This window comes from Anguilla rostrata, chromosome 8 (genome assembly GCF_018555375.3).
Source record: "Anguilla rostrata isolate EN2019 chromosome 8, ASM1855537v3, whole genome shotgun sequence".
Lineage (NCBI taxonomy): Eukaryota > Metazoa > Chordata > Actinopteri > Anguilliformes > Anguillidae > Anguilla > Anguilla rostrata.
Window position 1 is genome coordinate 27,366,092 of NC_057940.1, and position 27,263 is coordinate 27,393,354.

A 27,263-nucleotide genomic window follows, 5' to 3' on the forward strand; every position below is an offset into this window, starting at 1 on the left:
ATCGGCAGTAGGCTGGACATTAGGCTACAGAATGTAGGCTATTGTGGAAAAATATAAAAGTGTATTTTCGCCTTTGATTAAGTAAATTTTTTTTCTTTCTGTATGAAACAGAAATGGACAGAGGTTGTGCGTGTTGGTTATCCTTCCAAAAAATAGTAATTACAGCAGCAGAACATGATTAGCCTAAATGAAAATATGTTGGACAAATCTGAAGTTTTCGATTTCACAACCATCTTTGCCTACAAACCCAAACACGTGGATTTTTCTCCCATTTTTTTGCATGTGGAAATATTCGAAGAGGAAGAATACGCGTTTCGATTTGATCGACAAAAAACCAGCCACTGTTGTATTCCGAATGAAACCGCGTTTTGGTTGCATGTCCAATAGCTACCCAATCATTTCGAAAGGCGGTTCCTTATCCGTTTCCCGGCTTTTCTGTTGATGCGTTGTTGCGCAATAATGAAGTTTGATGAGGACATTTAGGCTATTGAGATCGACGTGCCTGGCAACTTTTAGAAAATGTAAGGTTCTGTATCTCCAACAAATAAGTCAATCAGTGCAAGCGAGATAACAATTACCAAGACAGTTAACATCAATCTTATGTGTTTTTTGCTCTAATGCACTCCCAATTTTTACTTTCCTGCAATGTTTTCCAGGCGTGCGTGGTCAGCTGTCTAGCCAGCAGGCTAATTAGAAAAGGGAATCATTGCTGTGGTTTGTGTTTGGGGTAGAAAAAGTCATGCTCTTCTAAACAAACTTGAGATTTCATTAGCTATGATTGATCTCATTAAAATATAATACGATATATTGTCGAATTTTATTCATTGGCGGTTAATTTCGCAAAATTGGATTAAAAAATCTCGCTGGTCAATTTTTACACAATAGCTGTTGCTAGCTCACAAGCAAACGTAATTGGATAAGTTTGCATATGTTATACGTTACATCTACGCGAGTCAGTTGGTTATGACGACAGCGTAGCAGCTAACGTTAACATTATACAGGTAGCCAAATATTACAGACACCAGCGAAGTTATGAAGTTGTTTCTTAAGCCAGTGAATTGGGAAGTCTTGGTCAAGTGGCTCATAATGTCGGTTCTGCGGCCTCCTAGTGACATTTCGGAATGCAGTTCTTCCGTCTCTTGATTAGTAACGTTAAAGGTTATAGAAAGCAAATCGAACCGCATATGAAATTGATTTTGTCTTAAATTAGTATAGCATGTAGTTTTGGTTTTTTGGTATTTTCTTTGCATTTGCCTAATAAGTGTTCATTTTAACGTGCTGTTCTGTTTCAGTGACTAAGGTGTCCACACTTTCAGCATGTGGACTCCCTCAGAATTTTGTACAGAAAACTGTACAAGAGTTTGAAGATGAATACACTCTTTCAATGCATGCCACTGTTGCTCTCCCACATAATTTAATTTGCTCACATATAGACCAAATTTGCACCATTACAGGATTATAGGGTGTTCATGTTTGACAGCTGCACCTGGTAGCCCACTGGCTGTGCTGTACATGTAAGTGTCTTAAAACACATCCTTGTTGACCATTATATTTCACCTTTCAGAAAAAAATGGATCCAAACAAGCCACGGTTTCCTGGCTTGCCCGGTGCCCCCCGCATGCCATGGATGCAGCAGCAGGCACGGGGCAGAGGTCTGCTCCCAGAAGAACCAGCTATAGGTCGTGCCCGGGGGCTGCCATTGCCCGAGGAGCCTGGCTATGGCCGTGCTAGGGGCATGCCCTTACCCGGTCCCCCTCCTGCATTGCAGTATGGCAGAGGGACACCGTACGCTGTTGGGGAGCGCCCTGTGGGGTTTGCCCGGGGGCTGGCCTTGCCAGATCAAGAGTGCGGGTTGGGCCGTGCCCGAGGGCTGCTCCTCTCCGCCACTGAGCCGAGTGTTGGGCATTCGGGTGAAACGCGTCCTCCAAGCCAGGCGACTGGTTTTGGGCAGCCTGGGCCACAAGCCCCCCCGGAGCAGCGTGCTGTGACAGACCTCCCTACAGATATGCCAGGTCTGCAGGCAGAAGAGGAAGGAGTCCCCAACATAAAGCAGGTGAGTTTGATCTTCACTCAAGTTGTCTTCCTTTTGATATGCCTCACACCTGGCCTTTACTGGAGTCGTATGATTCGCAGGTGCCATTGCCCGCCCCCTCAGTATCATTGGTGTCCATGTTTCGGGGGATGGGGATTGAGCCCGTCAAGACTTCCTGGGGGAGGGGAGTGCCATCTCTAGGTAAATCAAGAGTCAAATCCAGATTAAACGTAACTCCAGACAAAAATTGAAGGAGTTGAAAAAGAGTAATTATACTGAAAAAACTTTTTATTTCATCAAGATGAAGTGGCAATGTAAAACCGTAAAATATCTAGGTGCTTACGTGATTCTTTGAAATGGAGGGCTTTCCAAGTCCTGGACTTTTTGTGCTGAAGCCACTGGATTATTGCATCACGACACACAGGGCGGGGAGCGTTCGGAGACGCCGACACAGAGCTGAAATCAACCGCGACCCCCGTGAGAGAGAGGCGGGCGGAGGAGGTGGGACGTGGAAGGTACGGAGCAAAGGCCCTATGTCAGTCCACCCAGGGTACCTGCGGGGTAACTGAGGCCCTGACCTCTCGCTCCGTTTGAATGGGTCTCCGGTGGCAACGCAACAGGAAGCTTTTAACATGAATTATGCATTCGTGCTAGTCGAGCTTCTCCCCATGGTTCTCAGTTCATTGCCTGAACAATGTTGACTTAAATCATTGTTGAATGAATTACCCTTTGGTTTGTCTAGGGACATTTTCTGATTGTTATGGAAATTTTAAGATACCATTGTAATCAGTTGTGAGCCAAATCCCCGTTAAGAACAAAGCTTTTCATTTATTAACAGTGGCAGCAATGATTATTTTACTGAAAAGCTAACTTCACATTTATTGTTGATTTTTATCTTTACACTCGTAGGTATCCAGCCCTGTTTTTTAATAACAATAACATGAGATAATTTTGCTGTGAACCAAACAAGTTCATGCTGTCTTATTCTCATATTAAGGCCAAAATCCTTTGCTGCAATTCTGGTCATTACATTTACAAGCTTTTCTGTTGCTTCTTTTGGAAACTGGGATCTCTGAAAGGCACTATAGCTGCTTTTGCTCTGCTGTGTTGTAACCGTGATCACAGGTTCTGGATTGGTTGCCATTGCCAGCAGAGGCAGGCCCTGATTTTGACATGTGTTTCTAGTGTCCTGGGACAGATGGTGGGCGTCGGGCGGGCCGCACCTTCACCCATGAGCTGGGGGAGGGGGCCCAGTGCGTCCCCTTTTCTTGCCCCCACCACCCTCCCATCGCCTGCCCCGCCTTTCCCTGAGCCCGCTCTGCCTGTGATGAAAGAGACCTCGAAGCCCGCAGGAAGCCCTCCCCCACCCGCTGTGCCCAAAGGAGAGCTCAAGTTGGAGGCCCCACAGTAAGTTTCGTACTCACGGACGAGCTTTTCTAAAGCACGCTGCTCTACAAGTTTAGCTAATGAGCAGATTTAGCTAATTGCTCGCTACGGGGTAAATGGGGAAGCAGCAGAGTAGGCCTTCTGGGCCGAGTTTTCGGTCTGCTCGCGCTCAAAGAGAAAAGTGAGAGATAGCGGAGCGAGAGAGAAGACGGACGCTCCGTCCTTTTGGAAACCCGCTCCACGCCCCAGTCAAATTAGCTCCGCTCCACTCACGCTCTGTTGTGAACATCGCTTCTCTGTCTCCTAGGGAGGTCTTTGTTATTGCCGGCCTTTGTTTAGAATTTTCTGTTGACTCGCTTCTGTTGATCTTTGTTTAATTGCAGCGAGCCGCTGGAAAAGAGAGGCACCAAAGGAACCCCTCTGCACATCGGCTCAAACCACATCCCAATCTGCTGCAAGAACGAGGCAGTCTTTCAGTACCACGTCACGTTCACGTGAGCGTAGGAGCTTTGCTTTCGCCATTACTTTCCGCGGCGCCACCTAAAAGTAGAAGAATGCTGTTAGGCACAGCGTGAAATGTCGTAGGCAAAAGTTCATGTGGTGCAAACTCTCACGTGCGGCGAATAGTAATCTGTGCTCGTGTGGTTCAGGCCGAATGTTGAGTCCATGGGCATGCGGTTCGGGATGATGAAGGACCACCGCTCCACCACAGGGGAAGTGATCGCCTTCGACGGCTCCATCCTCTACCTCCCTGTCAGGCTGGACGAGGTCAGCTGCCCCTCAGATCTGTGCGGTCCACACTAAGAGCACGTGAAGTGATGCACACTCCGTCTCAGTTCTCCACCCTTTAGGCGTAGCCTAGCTGTGAGTTGTGAAACAGCTTCCCAAAGTGCTACTGTCTGTGCAAGTAATTTAATTTCAGATTAAACATATTCACCAATCAAACAATTGAAGTTAACTCTGATGCGAGGAAATATGAAAGCAGTTTGTGTTTGATAACGCTGTAATGAAATTTCTACAGCAGTAGTTCTCAAACTCGGCCCTGGGGGACCCCTGTGTATGCTGATTTTCATTCCAGCCACAGTTGCAATCACAGAATTTGAACACAATAGCTTATCTGCTTAAACACATGCTCAGCCAGCTGTGACAGTATAAACAGGACCAGTTTCCAGGACTGGGTTTGAGAACCAATGGGCTACAGTGAACAGTCTACAGTCTTCTTCAGTGTGTAGTTTGGGAAGTTGTAGTGCCAGTTAAGCTGTACTGTTTCCGGTGCAGGTGGTTTACCTGAAGAGTGAAAGGCGCACAGACAACCAGGAGATCGAGATCAAGATACAGATGACCAAAATCCTGCCGCCCAACTCGGACCTGTGCATCCCATTCTACAACGTGGTGCTGAGGAGGTGGGTAATGTGACTGGATTGGGGGCCCAGGGACACCATTCAGCACTGAGGGTGGGAGACCTTAGGAGAGAGCCTCTCTCAGGCTGCGTTGTGGGAACACTGCGGTACAGTCGCGTCTGTCCGCCATTTTGAAATCATCTCTTTGTTCTGTACGTGTGATATCGCCGGGTTTGCGCAACAACCTCTAACAACAGCTGTGGAAGATCCCGATTGTCCTCAGAGGAAGCGGAGCGCTGATTTTGGAGATGGTCTACTGATTTTTGAAACCGTCTTAAGCTGTTTTCTCTAAAGCATTATACAAGCAATAACAAAAAAATTTAGTATAGATCAGTGGTTCTCAGACTCGGTCCTGGGGGGGCCCTGTTTATGCAGATTTTCTTTCCGACCACAATTGCAATTCCAGAATTTTAACGAGCACTTCATTTTTCTTAATTAGTGGTTTTCATGTTTTGAGGGATTATTTACCCTCTAAAGCCACATGTCAGGAATAGCTATGCATTCCACAGTCTCTCATTTATAGTATGCTATGCTGCAAACAATTACATTATATATATATATATATATATATATATATATTATATTAACTAAAAAAATTATTTTACTGATAGAAGACTCAGGTCATTAGGCTCCTAATTGTTAAAAGTGTGCACACCTGGCGACTTAAACTTACCATTTGGTAGATAATGAAGAATTCAAAGACAAAACAAATGATAATAAGCCAAATCTGTGTTGTCAAGTTAAACATTACATAGAACTGAAAGAACATGAACATCTTAAGGTTCAGCAGCCTTAATTACATTAAGTCTATATCTGCACGGTCAGTATTTGCTCTCCTGTCATATTTTGTCGCGCAGAGTCATGAAGATCTTGGGGTTGAAACTGGTGGGAAGAAATCACTACGACCCAAAAAGTGCGGTTATTCTCGGAAAGCACAGGTAAGCGTAAAAAGGCTGCAAGATTCTGAAAAGCCTTTGGTCCAGCCACATTTCACTGAGCCCCTCCATTTTTGGTCAGGCTGCAGGTGTGGCCGGGCTACGCCACGTGCATGAAGCGCACGGACGGAGGCCTGTACCTGTCTGCCGACGTGTCCCACAAGGTTCTGCGCAACGACTCTGTGCTGGACGTCATGTGAGTTCACTCAGCCAGCATCCACCACGGTTCAGTATCAAAGGGCACCAGGGGGCGCCCCACTGAATAATTATCTGCAGTTCACCTTCCAGCTGTCTTTTGATTGGAGCTTGCCATGAATCTGAAATATATTTGAAAGTGTACTCCAGACTTCTATGCACAATGCACACCTGATTGGTGGCCCATACAAGGTTATTTTATTTAAAAAGTTTGACCCAAACACTTTAATTTGGATTTTGTTTCGGATTGGGGTTTTGTTTTAGTGACGCATCTCGCTAGCGTGAAGAACGCTCACGCTTGTTTCACCGCTGTGCGCTAAGTAGATCTCTGCGTGAATTGTCAGCACGAGGCCCTGCGGGGGGGGGGGGAGAAGGGTAGTCAGCGCTGGCTTTCTCTCTTAACCGTACCGGCAGGAACGTGATCTACGAGAAGAGCAGGGAGAGCTTCCAGGACGAGTGCACCAAGGAGCTGATCGGCAGCATCGTCCTCACACGCTACAACAACCGCACCTACCGCATCGACGACATCGAGTGGGCCAAGTCCCCGAAGGACACCTTCACCATGGCAGACGGGTCACAGATCTCCTTTCTGGATTACTACAGGTACCTGCACTTTGATATCTGTGCTGAAGGTACCCACACTTTGATATCTGTGCTGAAGCTTTGGGTTAGACAAGGTACTATATACTTCATTCTAAAAACAGGATGATTGTAAAATGGGTTGGACCTGTCCACTGTTTTAACTTTCACCTTCATGGCCGTATTGTGAAATACTATACACCTCCAGTTGTGATTTGCTTTTTCCATTTGGAAACACTCTTTAGCACGTAGCGTAGATGTAACTAGATATGCTCTTCGTTTTAACAGCAAAAACTATGGGATTACCATAAAAGAGGTGGACCAGCCTCTGCTTGTGCACAGGCCCAAAGAGAGGTCAAAGCCGAGGGGAAAGGTAAACTATTTCTAAGGTTTTTTTCCCCCACTTTAAGTGCTTGGTTAGGCCACATGGGTTGCATTTGAATAAATGTGATAGGTGAGTTTTCACAGATATAATTATGATTTGTGTGTGTTTTATTGTATATAAGTGCATTTTAAAAGCTGTGCTGATATGATTTTGATACGTTTAATAATTCTAATCTATTGCAGCCAGTTATAGCTACAAACATTGCAGTTTCTCTTCACCTATTTTCAGGTATATTCAGCTGTTGTAATGCAGCCCTTTTTTAAATGGTTGGGTTAGCTGTATGTCTCTTCAACAGGTGATTACTGGAGAAATCCTTCTCCTTCCAGAGCTCTCCTTCATGACTGGAATCCCTGACAAAATGAGGAAGGACTTCCGGGCCATGAAGGCACGATATTTTATCGTATTTGCATCATAAATTGTGTTCAGTACATTTGTATTACAAATGGAATTACAGAGGCTTTCGCACGTAGTAATTATCCGTATGAACAATGTGATTTCTGAAGTCATTTACAAAAGTGGAAACAGCGTTTCTGTGGTTCTCTGTGAGCTGTGTGTGTGTGTGTGTGTGTGTGTGTGTGTGTGTGCGCGCGCGCGCGTGCGGCCCCTCAGGATCTGACGATGCACATCAACGTGAGCGGGGAACAGCACACCCACTCGCTGAAGCAGTTGCTCCAGAACATCAACTCGAACAAGGAGGCCCTGACCGAGCTGGCACGCTGGGGCCTGGACATCGGCAACAACATCCTGGTGGTGAGTCCGTGCCCCCACACAAAGCACGGCTTCTGCTCTGTCTGTGAAGCCTCTTAAAACAGCCACTATGAAACGTGCTGCCCGAGAATGGCAGTTGGGGATGAAACTGTGAGGTTTGTAAAAATTGTATCCAGATTGTAGGCTGATGTCCTGGCCTCTGTCTTCTAAATTAGAGTTTTAAATATGGGGCCACGTGCTTCATGTCTTCTCAGATACACTGTCCGCTGTTTTCTGGACAGGAAAAATGGCATATACTTATACGATAAAAGGCGACTGTATTCTCTGTCCTGGCAGACTCAAGGACGGACCCTGCCCATGGAGACTATCTGCATGCAGTCGGCCTCCTTCGTCACGACCGCTGATGTCAGCTGGTCCAGGGAGGTAGTCAGGGATGCTTCCATCAGCTGTGTGAGTGTAGAGCTAGAGCTGGACCCAAGTGCTCAGCTGCCAGAGGCACAGCTCACGTAGTGTCGGTTGTATATGACCAATCTTGATGCTGTGCAAGCCAGAGTACGTAAAACTTGTGGGAAACTTTGTAATGGAGTAGTGGTAGTGAAAATTGTGTGACCACGTAGCACTGTTGTTGCGGAATTACATTTGCTTGACGATATTTTGTGGAAAAGTACATTGAAAGACTGTGCCAGAATGTGTATGATAGAGATTATCCTGACATCCCTAGACTCCCCCCTAAAGCTGTTTCAGACGATATATTGCGCTGTCCAGAACCCAGTCGTGTTGAATGGACCGTGTTGCCCTTGCCCTATATGCTTCTCTTAGATTCCCCTGAACTGCTGGGCCGTGTTCTACCCGCGACGCTGTGCCGAGCAGGCAGAGGAGCTGGTGGCCACCTTTGGGAAGGTGGCAGGGCCTATGGGGCTGCGACTGGACCGACCAATCCGCGTGGAGCTGAGAGACGATCGCACCGAAACTTACGTCAAGAGCATCCACTCCCAGCTGACCAGCGAGGTGAGCAGCTTCCCGCCTCGGTGTCCCTGTGCTTACACGCTTGTGAACGCTACTCGGTGTTTCCGCTAAAACATTTTTGTTAGTGGGCAGGGGTGTGGACAGAGGTTGGGAGAATGAGGAGTGCGTGTGGTCTGTGGTGTTTGCACTGGGGAGTGAGATTGATAGGGTTGAAATGGCTTGTACTTATATTCATAATTCTGATACCCTAACCCTTTTTATCTTAGAAATTCATATCGCAATGATGATTTAAAAAAACATTCCTGGGAACCTATACATTTTTGTTGCCTTTCTGATGATGTGAACAGACCTTTAATGTCCCTTTGAAACCTTTTCCCCTCATTCTCTGCCCAGCCCAACCTCCAGCTGGTAGTGTGCATTATGACGGGCAACAGAGACGACCTGTACAGCGCCATCAAGAAGCTGTGCTGTGTGCAGAGCCCTGTTCCCTCTCAGGTCTGTAGCTCCAGCCGCTGAAGTGCACTGGGGCCTGGAGGTCTCTGCCCCTGTGTGTCTGTTGTGTGTTGGGACTGACAACTGATGGGGGAAAAAATAGCATCTGCTTATCCAGCTAACTCTGTTAATCCTGCTTCGTGAAATACCCCCCTGGTGCACTGGCAATCTCTGTCTATGCACACATTTGCTGTATCCATTCTCCTCTGCCTGTATTTCATCAGAGGAGACTTCTTTGATTGTAAACACAGGAATGCAGGAAGGCTAAAAATCCTGCATAGTATGCCTTTAATGTGAGCCTTAATTATTAATAACTATTTTTAACCGTGGTTTGCCTTAATGTAGGCCATAAATGTCCGGACCATTTCTCAACCGCAAAAACTGAGAAGTATCGCCCAAAAGATCCTGCTGCAGATGAACTGCAAGCTGGGAGGGGAGCTGTGGACTGTGAATGTCCCACTGGTGAGTAATCTTTAAATACATTTGGGTCTCTGTGAGCTCCTACAAAACACAGTAGTGTCCTGCTTAGGCATGTGCTATGTGCATGCATGGTACAATGTTCAAATTCTTAGCCTTCGACACCATGTTCCATTATCCTGAATTCAGACATGAGATTCAGTGGACAATTTTTGCATAAGACATTACTCCTTTGTTTCTCTTCTTGACAGAAACAACTAATGGTGATTGGAGTCGATGTCCATCATGACACAAGCAAGAAGAACCGATCAGTCATGGGCTTTGTGGCAAGTCTGAACAGGTAAGTTCACTGAGGATGTGAAACACTTTTCCCAGTCAAAGAAAACATTTGTGTCCATTGTTGGAAAAAGCTATTTTTAAAAATCCTTTATTCTGTGTTTTTTCCCCTATCCGCAGTTCACTGACCAGATGGTATTCAAGAGTGGCATTCCAGATGCCCAATGAGGAGATAATCAACGGCTTCAGGGTGTGCCTGCTTGCAGCCTTACAGAAGTACTACGAGGTAAGTCATTCGCTCATTCACCTTCAGTGAGACATGCCGGTTGTGCAGCTGTATCAGGTTTTTTGAGTGTGATTTCATTATCTGAATAATCAGTTCTGGTGCATTTTGCCCTGTCAGTTGAATCACACCTTCCCGGAGAAGATTGTGGTGTATCGGGACGGTGTCTCAGACGGCCAGCTTCCAACCGTGGAAAAATTTGAGATCCCACAGCTGCTCAAGTGCTTCGAGACGTTCCCCAACTACGAGCCCAAACTGGCGTTCATCGTGGTCCAGAAGAGGATCAGCACCACGTTGTACTCCTGCTGCGACGAGCGCTTCGGGACCCCACCTCCCGGGACCGTCCTCGACCACACGGTCACCAACAGGGAATGGTTAGTACTCGCGAGCTCAGGGCAGGGGCTCAAACCGCCGTGGTCTTCATGCCCGCAATCCTCTCTGCTTCAGCCGCTTCATTTGTGCTGAACTGAAGGCTTTTCTCCTCGCCGTACAGGGTAGATTTCTTCCTAATGGCTCATCACATTCGCCAGGGCTGCGGCTTGCCGACGCATTACATCTCTGTGTATAACACAGCCAACCTTACTCCTGACCATTTGCAAAGGTGAGCCCAACCGTTGAAACACATTTGCTTCTCCTAAAGGATGAGGGAAGTCATCACGTGACCTTTGTTTACCTCTGTTGAATTATGCATGTGCGCTGCACTGCTACCTGAAATATCCACAGTAACCATCTTTGGCTTTCCATATAATTCAGTGCTACTTCAGAGAACTTTCAACCTGCAACTTCCTTGGGTTGAACAGAAGGAAAACATTTTGAACATTGTTTCACACATACAGTACAGAGGTGAAATGAAGTGGCCTAGTCTTAAATCGGATCAGAGGTAAAACGGACACATCCGACTTGGCGAGCAGACACTGATTGAAACGCTCTCCGCTCTTTTCAGATTGACCTTCAAGATGTGCCACATGTACTGGAACTGGCCAGGCACCATCCGCGTGCCCGCACCCTGCAAATACGCCCACAAACTGGCCTTCCTGTCGGGCCAGTACCTGCACTCTGAGCCCGCGATCCAGCTCTCAGATAAGCTGTTCTTTCTCTAAACAGCAGGTTGACCTGAGAGGCTGTATCCTGCCTTTAACCTGTTTTATGGCGTACAGCCACAACATGGTCAACTCTCAGAACACAAGTTTGTTAAATGTTACGTTTTGGTTATTCAATCATAACAGTATTCCTTTATTTATTTTTATATCTAACAGCTGCAGTTGCAACTCTGTTGGTGTGAATTAAACAACTTTTCCTTTAAAGTCTGTTGACTGACATCTTTATTCATCTTCAGTATGTGGTCATCAGATCAACACATTGGCCATAATTTTGTCATAGCATTGGACTGATGCTGAAAAATGCAAAGGTTTGCTCGGTGAAGGACTAGATATTGTTCTAGAGTCTTTACTTATTCCTGTTCTTACAGACCTAGGATAACTCATACAGTTTTTAAAGACAGACCATTTGCAGTGCACAACCATACACTTCCCGACTCTTACGGTGCTTGCATTTCTTTAAGTGATGCCATGTAGCTAACTAACGCTGTCTAACTTTTAACCAAAGCAATATTTTGTAGAATAATGAAACTACAAAGCTTAATAAGCAAAAGCTCAATTTGCTGTAATTAATACAACTTGCTTCATCGAAAATGACTTTAGTAAACTGGCAACAAACATCACGGTAGCTGAGAACTTCATCGACCGTTCTCAGCTGCTCATTAGCTATCAATGACCAACCTAATCTCTCTGACGTAGCTATCATCTTGACGAGAAGCTACGTACAAGACGATCCAATGCTCTTGGACTTTGTAACCGTAGGTAACACAGAACTGCATAAGAATCACAGACTGTATCACATGCAGAAAACTTGTTGTTGTTTACAAAAATAGCTAGAGGCCAATATATTAATGCTGCTAACACTTGCTGGCTTAATGACGGCCGCTAAACAGCATCGCATCAAACCCGGAAGACAAACGATGGTCAGACATGGACGTCTTGAGAGAAATATGGATGCTGTTTGCTTTTAAAGAGCATGTGGTAAACTTGGTTTCTTCGGAAGAACAAGGAGGCCCGATAAAGGTGACACACGCAGATATCTCACACAGATATCCCAAGATGGCAACTTGTATTAGGTCTCTCTGTCCACTGCCAGAGTTGGGAAGTATTTTAACTCCAAAATACAGTTGAATAGACACTTAGACAGTAGGCTAGTAGCAACTTTCTACAAACAGCAGAAGTGCATTGTGTAATGCAAAAGCAGCTAAAATAGATGAGTGTGTTACAATAGATACATGTTGATTATGACTTACTAGCTAGCAAAAATTGTGATGAAATAATCATAAATATGGATAGTAGTATTTCAGCTACTTCACACTTTGTTCAATCCCAGAGTTACATGCTATTATTTGACAATCCCTTGAATGGAAAAACATCCAGTCCTCTTCAGTGTATATGCATTAAATGGATTTCACCACCAGGTGGTGCTGGAACCACAAACGTATGGCTTTGTTTCCCAGCCCTCTGTCTCTATAGCTTCAGACCTCTTAAACCAATAAAAAAAGAACAGAAGGGGGAAAAAAACAGCTGAAAGTTAGGAAATAGTTTGAGGCTCTAAGACACAATGACAGAACCCATGGTGCAGCTGTCTGGAAGAAGCATACATTCTGCACCCCACATGCACGAGAAATAAGAAGCAAAAGCAGCATATGGAGTTTGTATGTGTAAAGGTGCATGCATGTGCATGAGTGAGTGAGTGAGACTCTGCCTCTGCCTCTGCTCAGCACCCCCTGATTTAGTCCAGACTGCCTGGGATCGCAGCATCTCTACTCTCGCATTGTTGGACCACTACTGAGCCCTGAAGGATATCCTGATCCTGCCCATCTTCTGCGTCAAACTGCTGATCCCTGTTTTTTGGAATCGGAAGACGGCGAAACAATAGGGGAATACTGTCACAGCGGCAAAAAGAAGAAAAAATTCCTGCTTCTTCTTCACTTTTTTTCCTGGGGTCAATTTTCTTCTGTTTTTTTTTGTTTGTTTTTTTTTTGTCCTCTGGAATAATGTCTGCCGGCGGGTCCACGGGGGCATGGTTTTCAGCAAGGCTTTGTGCCATGCTGGTGCTGTTGGCAGTGGGCAGCATGGAGCCGACCAAGGACAAGGCTAAAGATCGAGCCTCCTGCTATGGAGGATTTGACCTCTACTTCGTGTTGGACAAGTAAGTTCTACATCCTCTTACCTGTACTCATCTCCTATCTCTCAGGATCTCTGGGGTGCACAGTTGTCGGTAAACTGTCAGTATGCCGCTCCATCTCACGGAAGCGGTCTTAGGTCCCACAATCCTGATGCATCGCAGCTTTTAGCACTTTACAATCTGACTTATCATTGTCTGTCGAATCTGAAACTGTTTGGTTGAATTTTGAAATTATCTGCAAAGGCTGAACTGCTGTCCTGGGAGTTGATGCTTGCTTTATTGGTACAACTCTGTTCTGTCTGGTGAAACCTACAGTCGATCAGTAAGTTGAAGCTGCAGTCCACGACTGTCTTTTGTTAGGATGGACACAGCTGAGTTCTTTTGGATTTTTGTACCGTGCATTTTGACTGGCAGGTAGATGTCTGAAAATGTCTTCCTGCCATTTCCTTGTCATTCTTAGTTCTTTTGATTTTTAGACTAATAGCAGATGTGTGGTGTTGAGCTGCAGTAGAACAAATGAATTGTGGTTATTACAGGATATTACTGGGCATGCAAACCTAAGCATTCCTTTTCAGTCGTGCTGTACACCAACACAAGTCCTTCAGATGAGCTAAAGTATTTGTGCCATGAAGATGAGTCACAGGTGGATTTTGTTTGCAGTGGATGTCCTTAATGATGTTTCCGATTGGAGTTATTCCTTTACAGACAGAAAGGCTCCTGTGAGTCTGGGAGTTTGGTATTCATAGTATTGTACATGTATGGGTTGTAGTTTCAGTAGACACGGTCAACTATTTGACTTCTAAATTATGTATTACAATTCTATAGAACAATTAACAGCATATCCTGTATATTTCCTCCAAATTGATTAAAAAGCTGGCTGGCTATTGTTATGTGACTTACGATAATATGATATGAATTGTAGATTTTGGTGAGGAGGAAGGGTGCATCAATAAGTAGGTTAACGGGGCAGTGGGGGGGAGGGAGGGGGGCTGTTTGTTGGCTTCAAACTTCAACAGCTCCCCCTGGTGTGCTAGTGACGAACACAAGCAGCACCAGGCCTGATGCCTCATTTGCGGCCTCCACAAAACAGTGGGTAGGGGGGGGGGGGTGAAGCTGGAATTGAGTTAGTGTTTTCCTTGGAAGGCATCAGTCAGTCTACAGTATGTTCAAGCCTATCACTGACCTGGATTCCTGAATGAGATGTACAGATTTTAAATCCAGCCCCAGTCATTCCTTTGAGTTCTGGAGCAGTTCACTGCCATAGAAATCCTTGTGTTTGTCAGTTTAAAAAAAATTCTTCCTCATGGCTCCAGAACAAACCTTTGACACAGGTGGTGAATCACTTACATGCACCATGACTTTAAAACTCATCAAAACAGCCATATTTATTGTTTCTAATTTCCATTTTTTACATTCAAATGTTGAAAAATTGTATTTCTGCCAGTCTTTCTATATTTCCTCTCCCTGTTGTGACTCTGAGGACCATTTGTTATCTTGCTGGAACTAACTCTCTGTAAGGCACTCTAGCAACTCCTAGAAAGCAGGTACTTTTTCTTTGGCTTGAAAATGCTGTTTTACCCTTTACCTGCACTGAGTGGCTGCAAAGATTCTTCCTCACTTGCTTTAAGCCAGTGTTGCCTGTAGACAAAAATGAGCTCTTTCACACAGCTTTTGTCTTATTGGTATCAAAATATTGTGAGATTCTACAAGGTTCTGCTGACCGGACTCTTGCGGTGTCACTTCAATAAGCTCTTTCCCTGAAGGACACTCTTGCTATTGTCCTATTTTTCAGAAATCTGTGCAAAAATGTACACAGGTTGTGGTGCACAATTCTAGAAAAGAGATAGAGCTAAAACCCCTATGCTGACTGAACCAAAGAGCTCTGTGTTGTCTGGTTCATATGGCTGTCGTCTGTACCACTGTGCTGCTGAATGATAGACCGTATTCCCATGCACTGTTATTCTGCATTGCCCACCTAAATCTGATGCAACGCAGTGAGGGGATGGAAACCAGTGCCCGTGTCTGAGTCTGTACTAGGTGAGGAAAAGCAGCTGCGCGGCTCTGCTTCTGCACAATTAGGCCCCCCACCCCCTCCCCTTCGCCGTCCCCGCGGCTGCTTACGCAAACGCGCAGATGGATTTTCCAGTTACCGTGACTCCGACCGGCCGCCTCGGGCGGACATTTCTGTGGCTGCGCTGCACTAAACCGAATGGAAACTCGAGCACTCGGTTGTGAGATCGAGACGCAGATCTTGAGATCCTGTGTGAAAGGGAAGGAAGGAGATTGTGCGATGTGCGACACACAGTATGAAAAAGTGAGGAGAATCTCCCATTTGTAGATTGTGTCTATCTTGCGGTATGAGCTGGAAGACAACTAAAATAATGTAGAAAACTATTTTTAAAATGGATGTTTTTACTGTCTTCGTTGAACCTGGAAGTCAACGTGTCCAGTACACACAATTCACCTGATCACCTAACCATTGACTAACATATCTTTATTCAACTATTTCTGGTTTCTGAAATTTTTAAAAATCATTTTGTGCATTACATGTGCATGGCTTTCAAGTCACATTGCTCAAAGCAAGCATGACTACTGGAGACTGGTCATGTGAATTGCTCTCTTTGTGTGTGGATGCATAGTGTTGTACACAATGCACTACAGCATGGGCTCTTGTTTCCACATTCATTGTGTGTCTTTTATGAGGGAATTGTTTGTTAAAGTCTTGATCTCTTAAATGAGATGAGATAAAGAGTGGTAAACAAAAATTGGCTCTTGTCTGTGGATGATTCCCACATTTATGACAGGGGTTTGGCGAGCAGATGGCAAATTGTAGATTGGAGTATTGGTTTGGACAGTGAAGAGTATTGGTGTAATTATCCTTATGTAATGTCTGGGTCACTGCAGTTTTATGGCTCTTTCTCTCCCTCTCTCTCTCTCTCTCTCTCTCTGCTCTCTTCCTTTTTCCTTTTACCGTTGAATTTTCATAGCAGATTAAGTCTATTTCTATAGTCTTGAAAAAATGTAGTCTGTTAGCCAGAGATTGTGATTTATATGCAAAATGTAGCTTGGCTTCCATGTATGAATAATGAATAATTGCGCACTAATACTGTTTTTTAATGCTTTTGAATGTTAAATGAGTGGGCAAGTGGTAAAGAAGCATCTTGGCGAGGACTGCTTGTCGGGTGTATTTTTATTTTTGGATTTCTTCTGTGCTTGTTTCCATTTTCTCAATGCTGATTTACATTCTTTATTGACAGCTGTTAAAAAAAGCTTTCAACAGCTTCTCTTTCTCTCTGTCTGCTTCTCTGTTTAGGAAAAAGGCTTCTCTGTTTATTAAAAGGCTGTATGTAGCCAAATGCCATATGAACATTTGTGCAAAGGAATAATACATTTGCAATATGTGACAGAACAGTTGTGTAATCTGATATCCATTCTTTTCTTTCTTTAGTTGAACAAAAGATGTAGAAAAGCAAGAGTTTGGTCCGTCTGATCACTAACATGCAGCAAAAATGCTGTATCAGCAGAGAAGTTAAAAAGTACAGTCTGTTTGGCTCCAAGCCGCTCTATTTATTGATTCTTGTATTTTTCTCTCCCAATATTCTCATTGATGTATGGACCTTCACGTTACCGTATCCCCTTCTCTTGGCAAGTGCCGTATCTTCGACGTCTCCCTGCTTAGCACTTTTTTGCTCTTGCTTTCTCTTTCTGTCTCCTGAACCCTCTCACCGTTGGGCCCAGATGTTCCAAAGCTCCGGCGTTTTGGCCGCGGCCCCAGAGCTGGGACTCATTTCCCAGCCACAAGGAAGGAGGAAGCTCAGAGAGAGAGAGAGTAGGGCAATGGGAGAGGAGCGGCGCGACAGTGACACGCGGACTGTGAAGCGAAACGTGTGTGTGTGTGTGTGTGTGTGTGTGTGTGTGTCGGAAAAGGATGGGAAAGTGGAGAGGGAGTCACGTTGAAAACAGCTTGGAGTAATCGAGTCCTCCTTTCTGTGATGCTTATTATTAGTTTGCATGTGACAGCATGCAAAGCACTATTTTTGGCTGGATCTTTCCTTCTTATTCTTTTAATTTTCTGCTTACAACTACAGTTTTGTATGTAAAAAATTAAACCCATATACTGATATGCTACTAATATTAAGTAGGTTGCCTGTACACTGGTAGTCAATATAACTTTAATAAAGCCATATACTGTAAAATGAACAAATATACTTAACTCTCTCATACCTCCAAGTCCGCACACTACAACTTTACACAGTTGCGCCATCTTGTGTTGCATTATACGTTCCATTATACCGCTGCACATGTAATTAAAACACAAAAAAATGTATTTTAAAAATCAGGTATTCATCTAGTTCTTTTCTTGTTCTGCTGTTGTTGGTGTGATACAGTGAGTGACGATTTAGACGGGAATTATTAGTTATCTGAACCTTTGAGGTGAGGGCTGAATGAACTGAATAATTTAAAATGTTCTTGACATCAAGGAAATTATTTGTAATCTTTTAGTTAAGAGCAAGATATGATGTCCACTTCTTTTGTGCATATACACAGAAATGCATGATATCACTTGACATGCTGTTCACCCTCGTCAAAACCTGGGAATGAGAGTCCAGATCTTTCCTAAAAGACCCTTCACCAGCTCATTTATACCCCCATCAATCTGTTCTATGAAGTGCTTTTTTGTAAATGACTTAACGCTTCTTGAAGGGAACATTTGAATGTACATAGTTGTTCCATGAAGATGAAGATCCACTGCACCGTGATTATTATTGTGGGTATGATTACGCAATATCCAACACATGTGCCAAAGTAGTCGTTGCACAACCCTGCACGTCACATTCTTCATCCAAAAATTCATGGCACACAGTAAGAGCGTTAGGCTCACACCTTTGTGCTTCACCTTTACCTGAGAAGGCTTGTTACTCTGAACTGGGAGCTGTATTGAGGGATTTAACTACATTAACCAGCCTGGCCTTATTTTATTTAGGGTTGAGGCACTGATGGGCATTAGGCCTGGCTCACAGTTGTCTTTCCAACTGATCCCAAAGGTGTTGGATGGGGTTGAGGTCAGAGCTTTGTGCAGGCCAGTCAAGTTCTTCCACACCATTCTCAACAAATTCATTTACTTACACACTTGATGTGCGCCCAGGGACATTGCCATGCTGAAACAGGAAAGGGCCTTCCCCAAACTGTTGGGGAAGCACAGAATCATCTAGAATATAATTGTATGCTGTAGGATCAAGCCTTACCTTACCTGAAACTAAGGGGCCTAGCCCAAACCATGAAAAATAGTCCCAGACCAAGGGGTGTCCTGATACTTTTGGTCATATGGTGTATATTTAGCTCGTAAGATTGCTATTATTGATGATTATCCAGTAAAGCTTTAAGCACTGCCTTTTGTAGGAGACATTTGCACTTTGTTACATGCTTTTGTGTCGCTCGGAGACAGCTGCAAATTTCTAGAATTCAGACCGTGAACATTCTAGAATTCCTGAATATTTCCCAGTGGGAAAGAGGGGTTGAGAAGACTTGTGCAGAACAAGCGGCCATTGTCACTGAGGAGAAGAGTGGCTGGGGGGTATATTTGTGTCGATGAGGATCCTGACAAGATTGTGCATGCAGTGACACAGGGACTAACTGGCTCCACTGAATCGCCCTTATGCAATTGTGTGCCTCTCCAATAATGTCTTTTCCATTTTCCTTATAACACCCACAGCAGACTTGCCATGTGTTTGCCACAAAAAAGAGTACACCCACCTCTGGCACTGAGACACCCTAAAGGAAGTCTAAAGGAAAATGAATAAAGTCCGTTCATGTGAAGATGAATTGTGAAGTTAATAGAAATATATGGTTGTGTGCGTTTCAGGGATGACGAGTGTTCTGCAGATTATACAGGCACCTAAAACAGTTGTCTGAGTTAGTCTCACATAGTGACCTGATGCATGACTGCACTCTCTGACAGTGAGCTCAGAAGAAGACAGATGAGCCAGACCGTGGGGACTATGATGGGATGAACACAGATGCCATGTCTGTGGGGCTACAGAACATATTATACTGTGAGGGACTGAAAAAGCACAGCAAAGGAAGCTGAACTCAGTGAAAAGTTTCGGTAGGAAAGAAAAGGCCCAATATTTGTGTGTGGTGTGTTTACAGTACTGTTTTCGAGGATGAGTCACCTGCTTCTTGGATGAGCTTGGGTCATAACTTATTCCAAGAGGAATTACAGTTAAGCATGCTGCCCAAGGCCAGCTGAGGACAGTAGCAGAGAAGCAAGACACACACACACACACACACACTTATACTGTACGCACACACACATACACAGAGAGAGGGAGCGAGAGAAACACACAATAACACACACATGTCTCAGAAAGACGGGAGGCGGGCATTTGGGCATTTGACAATTTGATGTTTTGATGTTGCTGTTGTCTTCTCAGAAAGACTTGGCATTCCCAAATTGCAAGCCACAAAGCTCAGAAGAATGACCAGAGCATCACCAAACTCCAGATGTATAGTGCAGATTTCAGCCATCTGTCGCCCTCCCCCCCCTTTCCTGTGGGTAGAAATGCATCCAGTGAATTTTAATTTTAGTGGACACTTTCCTGCCCACGAGTGACTGTGAAGGGCACTCATGTGGGAGGTAAAATGAGAGAAATTGATTTCATTTACTCTCTGCCAATGAATCTTCACAATGCCACGAGCACCATCACAGGCTCTTTGGTTGACCTCCGCTCTACTAGCATTGTTTTTTGTGAATGCTCTCAGGTATTCCTCTATGCGTGCCCTGTGACACCCCCTGGCTTCTCCTCTAACCCTTCGGGTGTACCTTGTCTCCACAGATCTGGGAGTGTGCAGCACCACTGGACTGAAATCTATCACTTTGTTGAACACCTGGCTCATAAGTTCATAAGGTAATAAAGACATTTCAAACAAAATGGACCTGAAATGTATTACAGAACCAAATTAGGTGAACAATATCTATTGAGAGGTTTGGAGTGCCGTGTCTGATTTTTGTTTTGTACTGAATTGAATGTTTTTTTGTGGAGGAACAGATATTAGATGCAATTACAACCATGTTGTTTACAGCTAAAGCTGATTTATGATATTTCAAAGTGGAGGAACACTTGTACGCTAATTAATGCCTGAAAATATGTTCGCTCGTGAATAAACTTGCTGTGGATCCATATTGACAAACATGTAGTGCAAGAAATAATAATAAACAGACCACAGTAGGCCTTCCTGTGATGGAGCTGCAACTCCAGATGATTCACTCTGAAGACAAACATGCCAATCCCCAGAAGCTTTACTATAGTGCTCCAGAGGGCCCGGTCGAGTCAAAATCCTGAACTCCTGCCCCACACAAAGATTTTGGGACCATACTATTTCCCAAGTCAGTTGCCTCTGACTACTTACACTTCAGTTTTTTTTAAGCCTTTCTGCATTGTCCTTCATTGTGGGGCTTGCAGACTTGGACAAATGTCGAAGTACAGTTTGGAAATGTGTTTAGCGTATGTCAAGACAACTGCGCGAACGCTACAGCCAGTGGGCCCTGAGCCACTGTTTGTGTATCGGCCCTAAGGCTCGCTGTTTCTCTTTCCCCGCTCCAGTCCGCAGCTGCGAATGTCCTTCATCGTCTTCTCCACCGAGGGCAGGATCCTCATGAGGCTTACGGAGGATCGGTGAGTCAAAGTTCACATGCCGCGAGCGTTCAGCCACTTTCGGCGAGCTTGAGCAAGGAAGCCTTCAATCTCCTGGCCATCAGCTCCACAGTTTTTTTTTCGATGATTTGTGCCTTCTTCTGAAATGTCTGACATCTGTTTTAACATCACACGAGAGGTCCCAAGGTTTTTTATGAAGATGCAGTAATAATCATAACAAACTTTATTTATAGTAAAAAAGACAACATATGTATAAAAAAAGGGTTGATCAAATAAGTGGATAATAACTGGAACAGAGGGTAAAAGCAACAATATTTACATAAAGAACATCTTAAACAATTGAGTTTTCTGCTGAGGCTTAAAATGAGCAAGGAATGAAGCATTAGTAGTAGACATTTCCACCTGCTCTCTTTATACTAGCAATCCATTGTGATTCTACTATTGATAACCTTTCAGAAAATCGTACTTTTGCTTTTATTTATGTAAAGCACACTGGACTGCATCTGTGTATGAAGAAATACATTATATATATATATATATATGATGTATATAATGATATATATACTATAGAAATACATTTTGATTGATAAATTTTGATTGATTGATTGATACTTATTTTCACGGACTTCTCATACAACCCTTTATCAATTTTAACTACACTCTTTAAAGTAAATATGATATGATGCACATACACTAATTATTTTGTCATGACCACATAATTTGGTCAGTGTTGCCTACTGAGCAGCATACCATTTAAGGTTCTGCATGAAACAGATTCTGATGCACATTGAAATGCAAGGTGGTGCTGTGAAGCCTTAATGGGCAACAATTCCATAGTGTGAGCTATTTCTGTAATGTTAAAATGGATCAAAGACTTTTGATAGTTCACAGGACCTGAAATCCTCAAAGCCTTTCTTGGACAGAGATTTAATTAAAAAACTTTGATTAGTCTTCAAAGTATTAGTTTTAATGTTACCCTTCATGGTAGATTTTAATACGTGAATGTCTGAGCTTACGTAGGAATCCTGTCACTTTTTCCATAACTACATAAGTGCGAACCCTCACTTGCATAGTGAATAGTAGGACGGTTCAGCTGCTGACATCACAGTACTGTAATATGTTTAGTACTGAGTGAAGTGACAAACTAAATTTACACTCAAGACTGCATTATCAATGTATTCATATAAATGACATGAACTGGACAAAATACAGTATGTAATATTTAGGCTAATTACTGTAATGTTTGAATCTCTTATCCTAATTGCTTTTGCTTATGAGGTTACTTTTACTTGTGTTTCACGGAAACTCGTTGTAATAAGAATAATATGTGTAGTGTCCTCCTTCCTGCTGGGTTGGTCGTGAAAGCACACTGACTAATAAACATAGCAGGAGGAATCTTGAGCTGCTTCCAGCTGCACTTACGCTCCCTGGCATTCAGATAGCCACAAATAAAAGGAAAAATAAAAGATGAAGTGATCACCTGCTATAGGATACACTCTTCATATTCCTGGTTAAGTAGATAAGTATAAACAAGACAGATTTCTCAAGTCAACTGACCTCGCATTGATTTGATAAATTTGGTTACTTTGTGTATCAAAGACTGGAATGAATCTCCTGTACAATAGGCTCAGTTTAAGAAAAGGCTAGGGACGTGTGCCTGTGGAAGTCCTGAGCTGAGTTGAGTTGCTTTATGCAACATTTCTTGCTTGCATTGCGTTTTGTACAATTATATAGTAATTGGTTTTTACTAGCTGACTCATTGCCATTTTTTAAATTGGTGTTTATTTGGCTGCACTTGCACCATTATAACACGCGTGATGATGACGAAGGTCTTGAATCTACTGAAGGATCCTTGAGAGACAGAGTGTAACATTTGGCCCTTGCTTTCACAAGGTACAGCTGTCATTCTTAGGGCTAAATTAGTCATGACTGAAGCCAAACTGTGCTCAGTGTCTATAATAAAATGTCACTTGGCAAGTTGGGTATATAAAGTTTTATATTTTTTTCCATTCGTTGAAAAGGCCTGAAAGTCTCCTTGGTATTATCCTGTATTAGGCACCCCTTTTTTCTTGCCTTGTCACTTGTGTTCCCTATCAACCATGGATTTAAAATGTCCTCTGTAGTTTTTATTAAAGGCTTGGATGCAGTTCAAACCTGGATTCCTTGCCTTTCAAATGTTTTTTTGTAGAAATATCTTAAACCAATCCGGACGTGGAACCATCCTTAAGGATTAAACTGAAAGGCTTTAGTGTCATGAAAACTGTACCTAAAATTGTACTCTGCCATTCGGACTCAATGTAAAACATACCCATCTATACATGCAGCCTTAATGAAAATGCTTTCATGACATGACATCTGCTTTTCAACTTACTTAGTGCCTCATAAATGCCTATGCACATGTGCACTCACACGCACACACATAACATGTTTAGTATGCACATTGCAGTTAGAATTAAAATAATTTGATACACATTCTTGGAAAATCCGTAAGTGCTACATATGGGCCTTGTCCTACAAATTCAAGAAACAATGTGAACGACGAGAACGATCAGATATAGTCGCTCCTGAACCTGCCCAACGCACATTGATGAAAATGATGCAGAAGTCGGTACGTGAACAGAAGGTATGCGTCCTGCAGAGAAACCAGACCAAGCGATTTCAATTTGGTCCATGTTTCCAACCCATTATAATCTAATGAGCCCCAAAACCGACAGTAAGTTCCAATAGTTGCTTGAAGTTTGGAGAGATAACAGGACCCAGCTCATCTCTTTTGTGAATTCTCACTGTACCAGCACCCAAGAGCAAAAAAGTGAGACTCAGTTTCAGTGCAGAGCCAGAGGGCCAGATGCCAGGTCTGGCAAACAGTCAACCCACCAGGGCTCCCTGGTCCCCCAATGACTTCAGTTTTATTTGTTTATATTGGCTGCCCAAGGCTCGCATTCCTCCCTAGAGAGAGAAAAGGTGTGTGTGCGTGTGTGTGCGCGCGTGTGTGTGTGTGTGTACGTGTGTGTGTGCGTGTCTTTGTGGGCGATTTGCTCCTTGAGTACCTCTCTTTTCTTAGTTTTTAGTATCAGTCTTTTAGGATTGTGCACTAAGCTGCAGTATCAATCTGTTAGGTGAGATGGAATGTCCCTGAAGCTTTTGTGAGATGGTAGTTGGTGGTTTGAGGATGGAGGTTTACAGCTGCCTGTCTGTGTGCCTCTCCAGGGAGAGGATTCGTAAGGGCTTAGAGGAGCTCCAGATGGTGCAGCCAGGAGGAGACACCTACATGCATGAGGGCATCCAAAGGGTGAGGCATCTCACTTGAGCTTCATAGCTTCACTGCACTGGCCCAGATCTTCTTTTTTTTTTACCATAAACTGATATTTCTCTTTCAGGCCAGTGAGCAGATATACTATGGAAACACAGAAGGTAAGCTAATGTCACAAATTTGAATAAATTGTATAAATACATAGTTTTAAAGATAATTTCTTTGTTATTATGTCATGGTTTAGATTAAAAGCATTATGGCCCAATTTAGGCATGCAGTTACAAGCCATTCATGACTTTGGTAAAGGTGAGGTACTATTTGTGCAGTAATGTGCTGTTTGTGTGGGCAGGGTACCGGACAGCCAGCGTTATCATCGCCCTAACGGATGGGGAGCTGCATGAAGACCTTTTCTACTATGCTGAGAGAGAGGTGAGGCATGCTCTTGCATAGAAATGGTCAGACCTGCATTCCAAAAATGTCTATTATAAACTATAACGTAAAAATAGATGCAAACGCTAGTTTCACACGGGCTAATTTTAGCGATTGTTGAACTTTGGCGATTGTGAATGTGCCAAAATCAAGAACTAATGTTGATTGAATCCAGGTTTTGGTATGAAGTGTGCAAACAAGGTCCTAAGTTGGCATGACCTAAGGCCTGCACTGTTAACCATCACTCAACAAACACTTTGACCCCCTGTTCCTTAATGTCAGTGTTACAGGAAAAGGGGGTGATCAGCACATCTGTCAAATTTATACCTCCCATCTGCGCTGTGAAAGGAAAGGTTATTTGCTACACATCTGGATTAGGAGCCTATATTTCACCTCCAGGAAATATGCTGGAGGTGAATTATGGGCTAATCAGCCCCACACATACCAGTTCCCGGAGAATCACCCAGGGGCCACAAACAGCCTCAATGGCATGATCGATGAAGGGATCCATATATCTCCTTCTGTAACAGATTCCAGTTGACCCCTCTCAGGGAACATGTCTTCACAGTGGACAGGGTGCAGAGTGATAATGACTAGAGCGACTCAGCTGCCACTTCGGCTGCGTGATACAGTCTGCGCAGCACCAGTGGCCCCTCCCTCTTCTCCTTCTGCCACCGTACTTGTTTTTGCCGCCGCTGATTGCATCTCGATCGTAAATTGTCGTCCACATCAGACGCGCGGGCATTCGCTGATCTTGCTGATCTGAAATGGAGCCTGTAATTTCCTTCGTAAAAGCCGGCGCGACGAATTGCAATGCGCGTTTTTGACGAAAAAACCCTACGCCGTAATTGGTTCCAGACGTTTGACTTTCTTTGCCGTCTCTCTCCTCCCTTGATCTGCCGGATACCTGTCAGGCCAACCGCTCGCGGAGTCTGGGCGCCTCGGTGTACTGCGTGGGGGTCAAGGACTTCAATGAGACGCAGGTGAGATTTTAAGGCTTTGCGAGCGCTCTGATTTACCGCGGCTAAAAGCGGTGATTTACACGCGGGCCGGAAGAGGGTTTAATGCTGGTTTGGAGACGGCATGACCTCTAGACTCCAGCTGGACTGAGGTGGCCAGAAAACAATTGTGGGCAAAAAGGGTATCTGAGAAGAGACTGAAACCCTAAAAGGCCATTTTATACATCACTTTATACTCTCTAACACATTTCTCCCTCTTTCGCCCTCCTCAGCTGGCAAAGATTGCGGACAGCAAGGACCATGTGTTCCCAGTCAATGATGGGTTTGAGGCTCTGCAGGGGGTCATTGATTCGGTAAGGCCCCACCAATACATCAAGGGTCCATTCTCGGGGATTGAGGTTAAACAGTGGTATTTCCACTGCGATTAAATGCAGCACATTTTAGCAATTTCAGGGGCTTAAAATATCACATCATCTCTCAAACCATGAACTCAATGACTGCAAAAGGAAAAAAAAAAAAAAAAAAAAACAGGGCACATGAAAACGATGAATAATAAAAGCACAGAAATGGCGAAATCGTTCAGCTGGTGAAGAGTTTGGAATCTCCCCAGGGCTGCAACAAATGCAGACAACCTGCTGTGCCTGGGCTCCTCCCCCCCCCCCTTCTTTTGATCGCAGCCACTGGGGTGGGGGGCTTTGCAAACAGGATCAAAGTATACATTGTGTATCCTCTACCTTCTCATTGACTGAGACTTCCACTTGAGCAGTGTCGCTTTGTGTTTTCTTATCCACCGAAACCCGGTTTCGAAAAAAGAACGCAGCGAAAATGAAAGTCCGTGGAGGGAGCACTTGTTTTTTGGGTAGTGAGCTCCCTGGCTGCCGCTCAGACCCAGGCCAGTCCACTGCCATCTGGTGCCGATTAAAGCCACGATGAAAGCCCTTGGCTCTGCTTGAAGGAAATGGGCCTACATGAAGTAAATCAGTCATGTCTTCCAACACATGTCATATACCTTCCTGTAAAGAAGGCGTTTCTGAGAGATCGGGGTCAAAAAGGAGTGGCAGGAGGGGTGAGTGTACACAGTGTCGGGTTATTGGAAGATGAGCAGGGTCAATCGACCGCACTTCAGCCGTTTACACCCCTATGTTATAATATTGTTACTTCTGTAATCACTTGATCCCGTGTACTTCTCCCCACCCAGTATGATCTTCTTGCACTGGCATGGTTATGCTTATTAAACATTATGAGATCATGTGATCCCAGATGTGTTCAGCATTCTTATGCATTCTCCCATTCTCTCCCCATTTCAGATATTAAAGAAGTCCTGTATTGAGATACTAGCAGCTGAGCCCTCTAGCATCTGCGCAGGAGGTAAGTGAAATTTCTGGACTTAATCAGGCAACCCCATTAATCTGTTCATGCCTCCTCTACCACCACATTACAAGACCAACTCTGATCATAGACTTACCCCGAGAGTTTTAAGAGTCTACTGAGCAATGAATAATATAACAAGTAACAGCCACTTAATTTGCCCCTGCTGGTGGACTTGGATTCATGGCCAGTTCTCTTCAAATCCAGAAAATGAATTTGTTCTTTTTGCCGTGGGTGTTGCTTGACTACCGGGTTCACTAGAAGCTTTTATTTTTGTGGCTTATTGCCCAGAGAGATCCTGTTGTTATGGGTTTATAGTT

At 44.1% G+C, this 27,263-nt stretch overlaps 2 protein-coding genes across 5 annotated transcripts in view; both read left to right on the plus strand.

Annotated features, from left to right (window-relative positions):
- Positions 1 to 366: 366 nt before the first annotated feature.
- Positions 367 to 11,358, plus strand: piwil2 (piwi-like RNA-mediated gene silencing 2). 2 transcript variants are annotated; one of them, XM_064347459.1, is made up of 23 exons: positions 367 to 521; positions 1,565 to 2,053; positions 2,134 to 2,233; positions 2,457 to 2,547; positions 3,218 to 3,439; positions 3,802 to 3,912; positions 4,069 to 4,186; positions 4,697 to 4,821; positions 5,676 to 5,756; positions 5,836 to 5,949; positions 6,363 to 6,551; positions 6,816 to 6,900; positions 7,208 to 7,297; positions 7,522 to 7,662; positions 7,957 to 8,070; positions 8,440 to 8,628; positions 8,980 to 9,081; positions 9,424 to 9,540; positions 9,747 to 9,835; positions 9,952 to 10,057; positions 10,175 to 10,428; positions 10,548 to 10,655; positions 10,998 to 11,358. In XM_064347459.1, exons 2-23 carry the CDS (start codon positions 1,571 to 1,573, stop codon positions 11,152 to 11,154), a joined length of 3,186 nt encoding a protein of 1,061 aa, XP_064203529.1. In that variant the 5' UTR covers positions 367 to 521; positions 1,565 to 1,570; the 3' UTR covers positions 11,155 to 11,358. The 2 variants fall into 2 exon arrangements, with proteins under 2 accessions (XP_064203529.1, XP_064203530.1); XM_064347460.1 differs by lacking the exon at positions 367 to 521 and adding an exon at positions 984 to 1,001.
- A 476-nt stretch (positions 11,359 to 11,834) lies between these two features.
- Positions 11,835 to 27,263, plus strand: part of LOC135261300 (anthrax toxin receptor 1-like) — a 39,632-nt gene continuing 24,203 nt past the window's right edge. The window contains exons 1-10 of one of the 3 annotated variants that reach the window (XM_064347463.1): positions 11,835 to 11,909; positions 12,876 to 13,306; positions 20,119 to 20,190; positions 20,887 to 20,958; positions 24,145 to 24,226; positions 24,315 to 24,348; positions 24,537 to 24,616; positions 25,531 to 25,599; positions 25,848 to 25,928; positions 26,883 to 26,943. In XM_064347463.1, coding sequence (XP_064203533.1) covers positions 13,152 to 13,306; positions 20,119 to 20,190; positions 20,887 to 20,958; positions 24,145 to 24,226; positions 24,315 to 24,348; positions 24,537 to 24,616; positions 25,531 to 25,599; positions 25,848 to 25,928; positions 26,883 to 26,943 — 706 coding nt within the window. In that variant the 5' untranslated portion in view covers positions 11,835 to 11,909; positions 12,876 to 13,151. The other 2 variants (XM_064347462.1, XM_064347461.1) reach the window with 2 other exon arrangements.

Coding starts and splice junctions, on each gene's coding strand:
- piwil2 (XM_064347459.1), top strand. CDS start 1,571: ATGGATCCAAACAAGCCACGGTTTCCTGGCTTGCCCGGTGCCCCCCGC. Junction 2,054..2,133: donor GAGTCCCCAACATAAAGCAG/GTGAGTTTGATC, acceptor TATGATTCGCAG/GTGCCATTGCCCGCCCCCTC. Junction 9,082..9,423: donor AGAGCCCTGTTCCCTCTCAG/GTCTGTAGCTCC, acceptor GCCTTAATGTAG/GCCATAAATGTCCGGACCAT.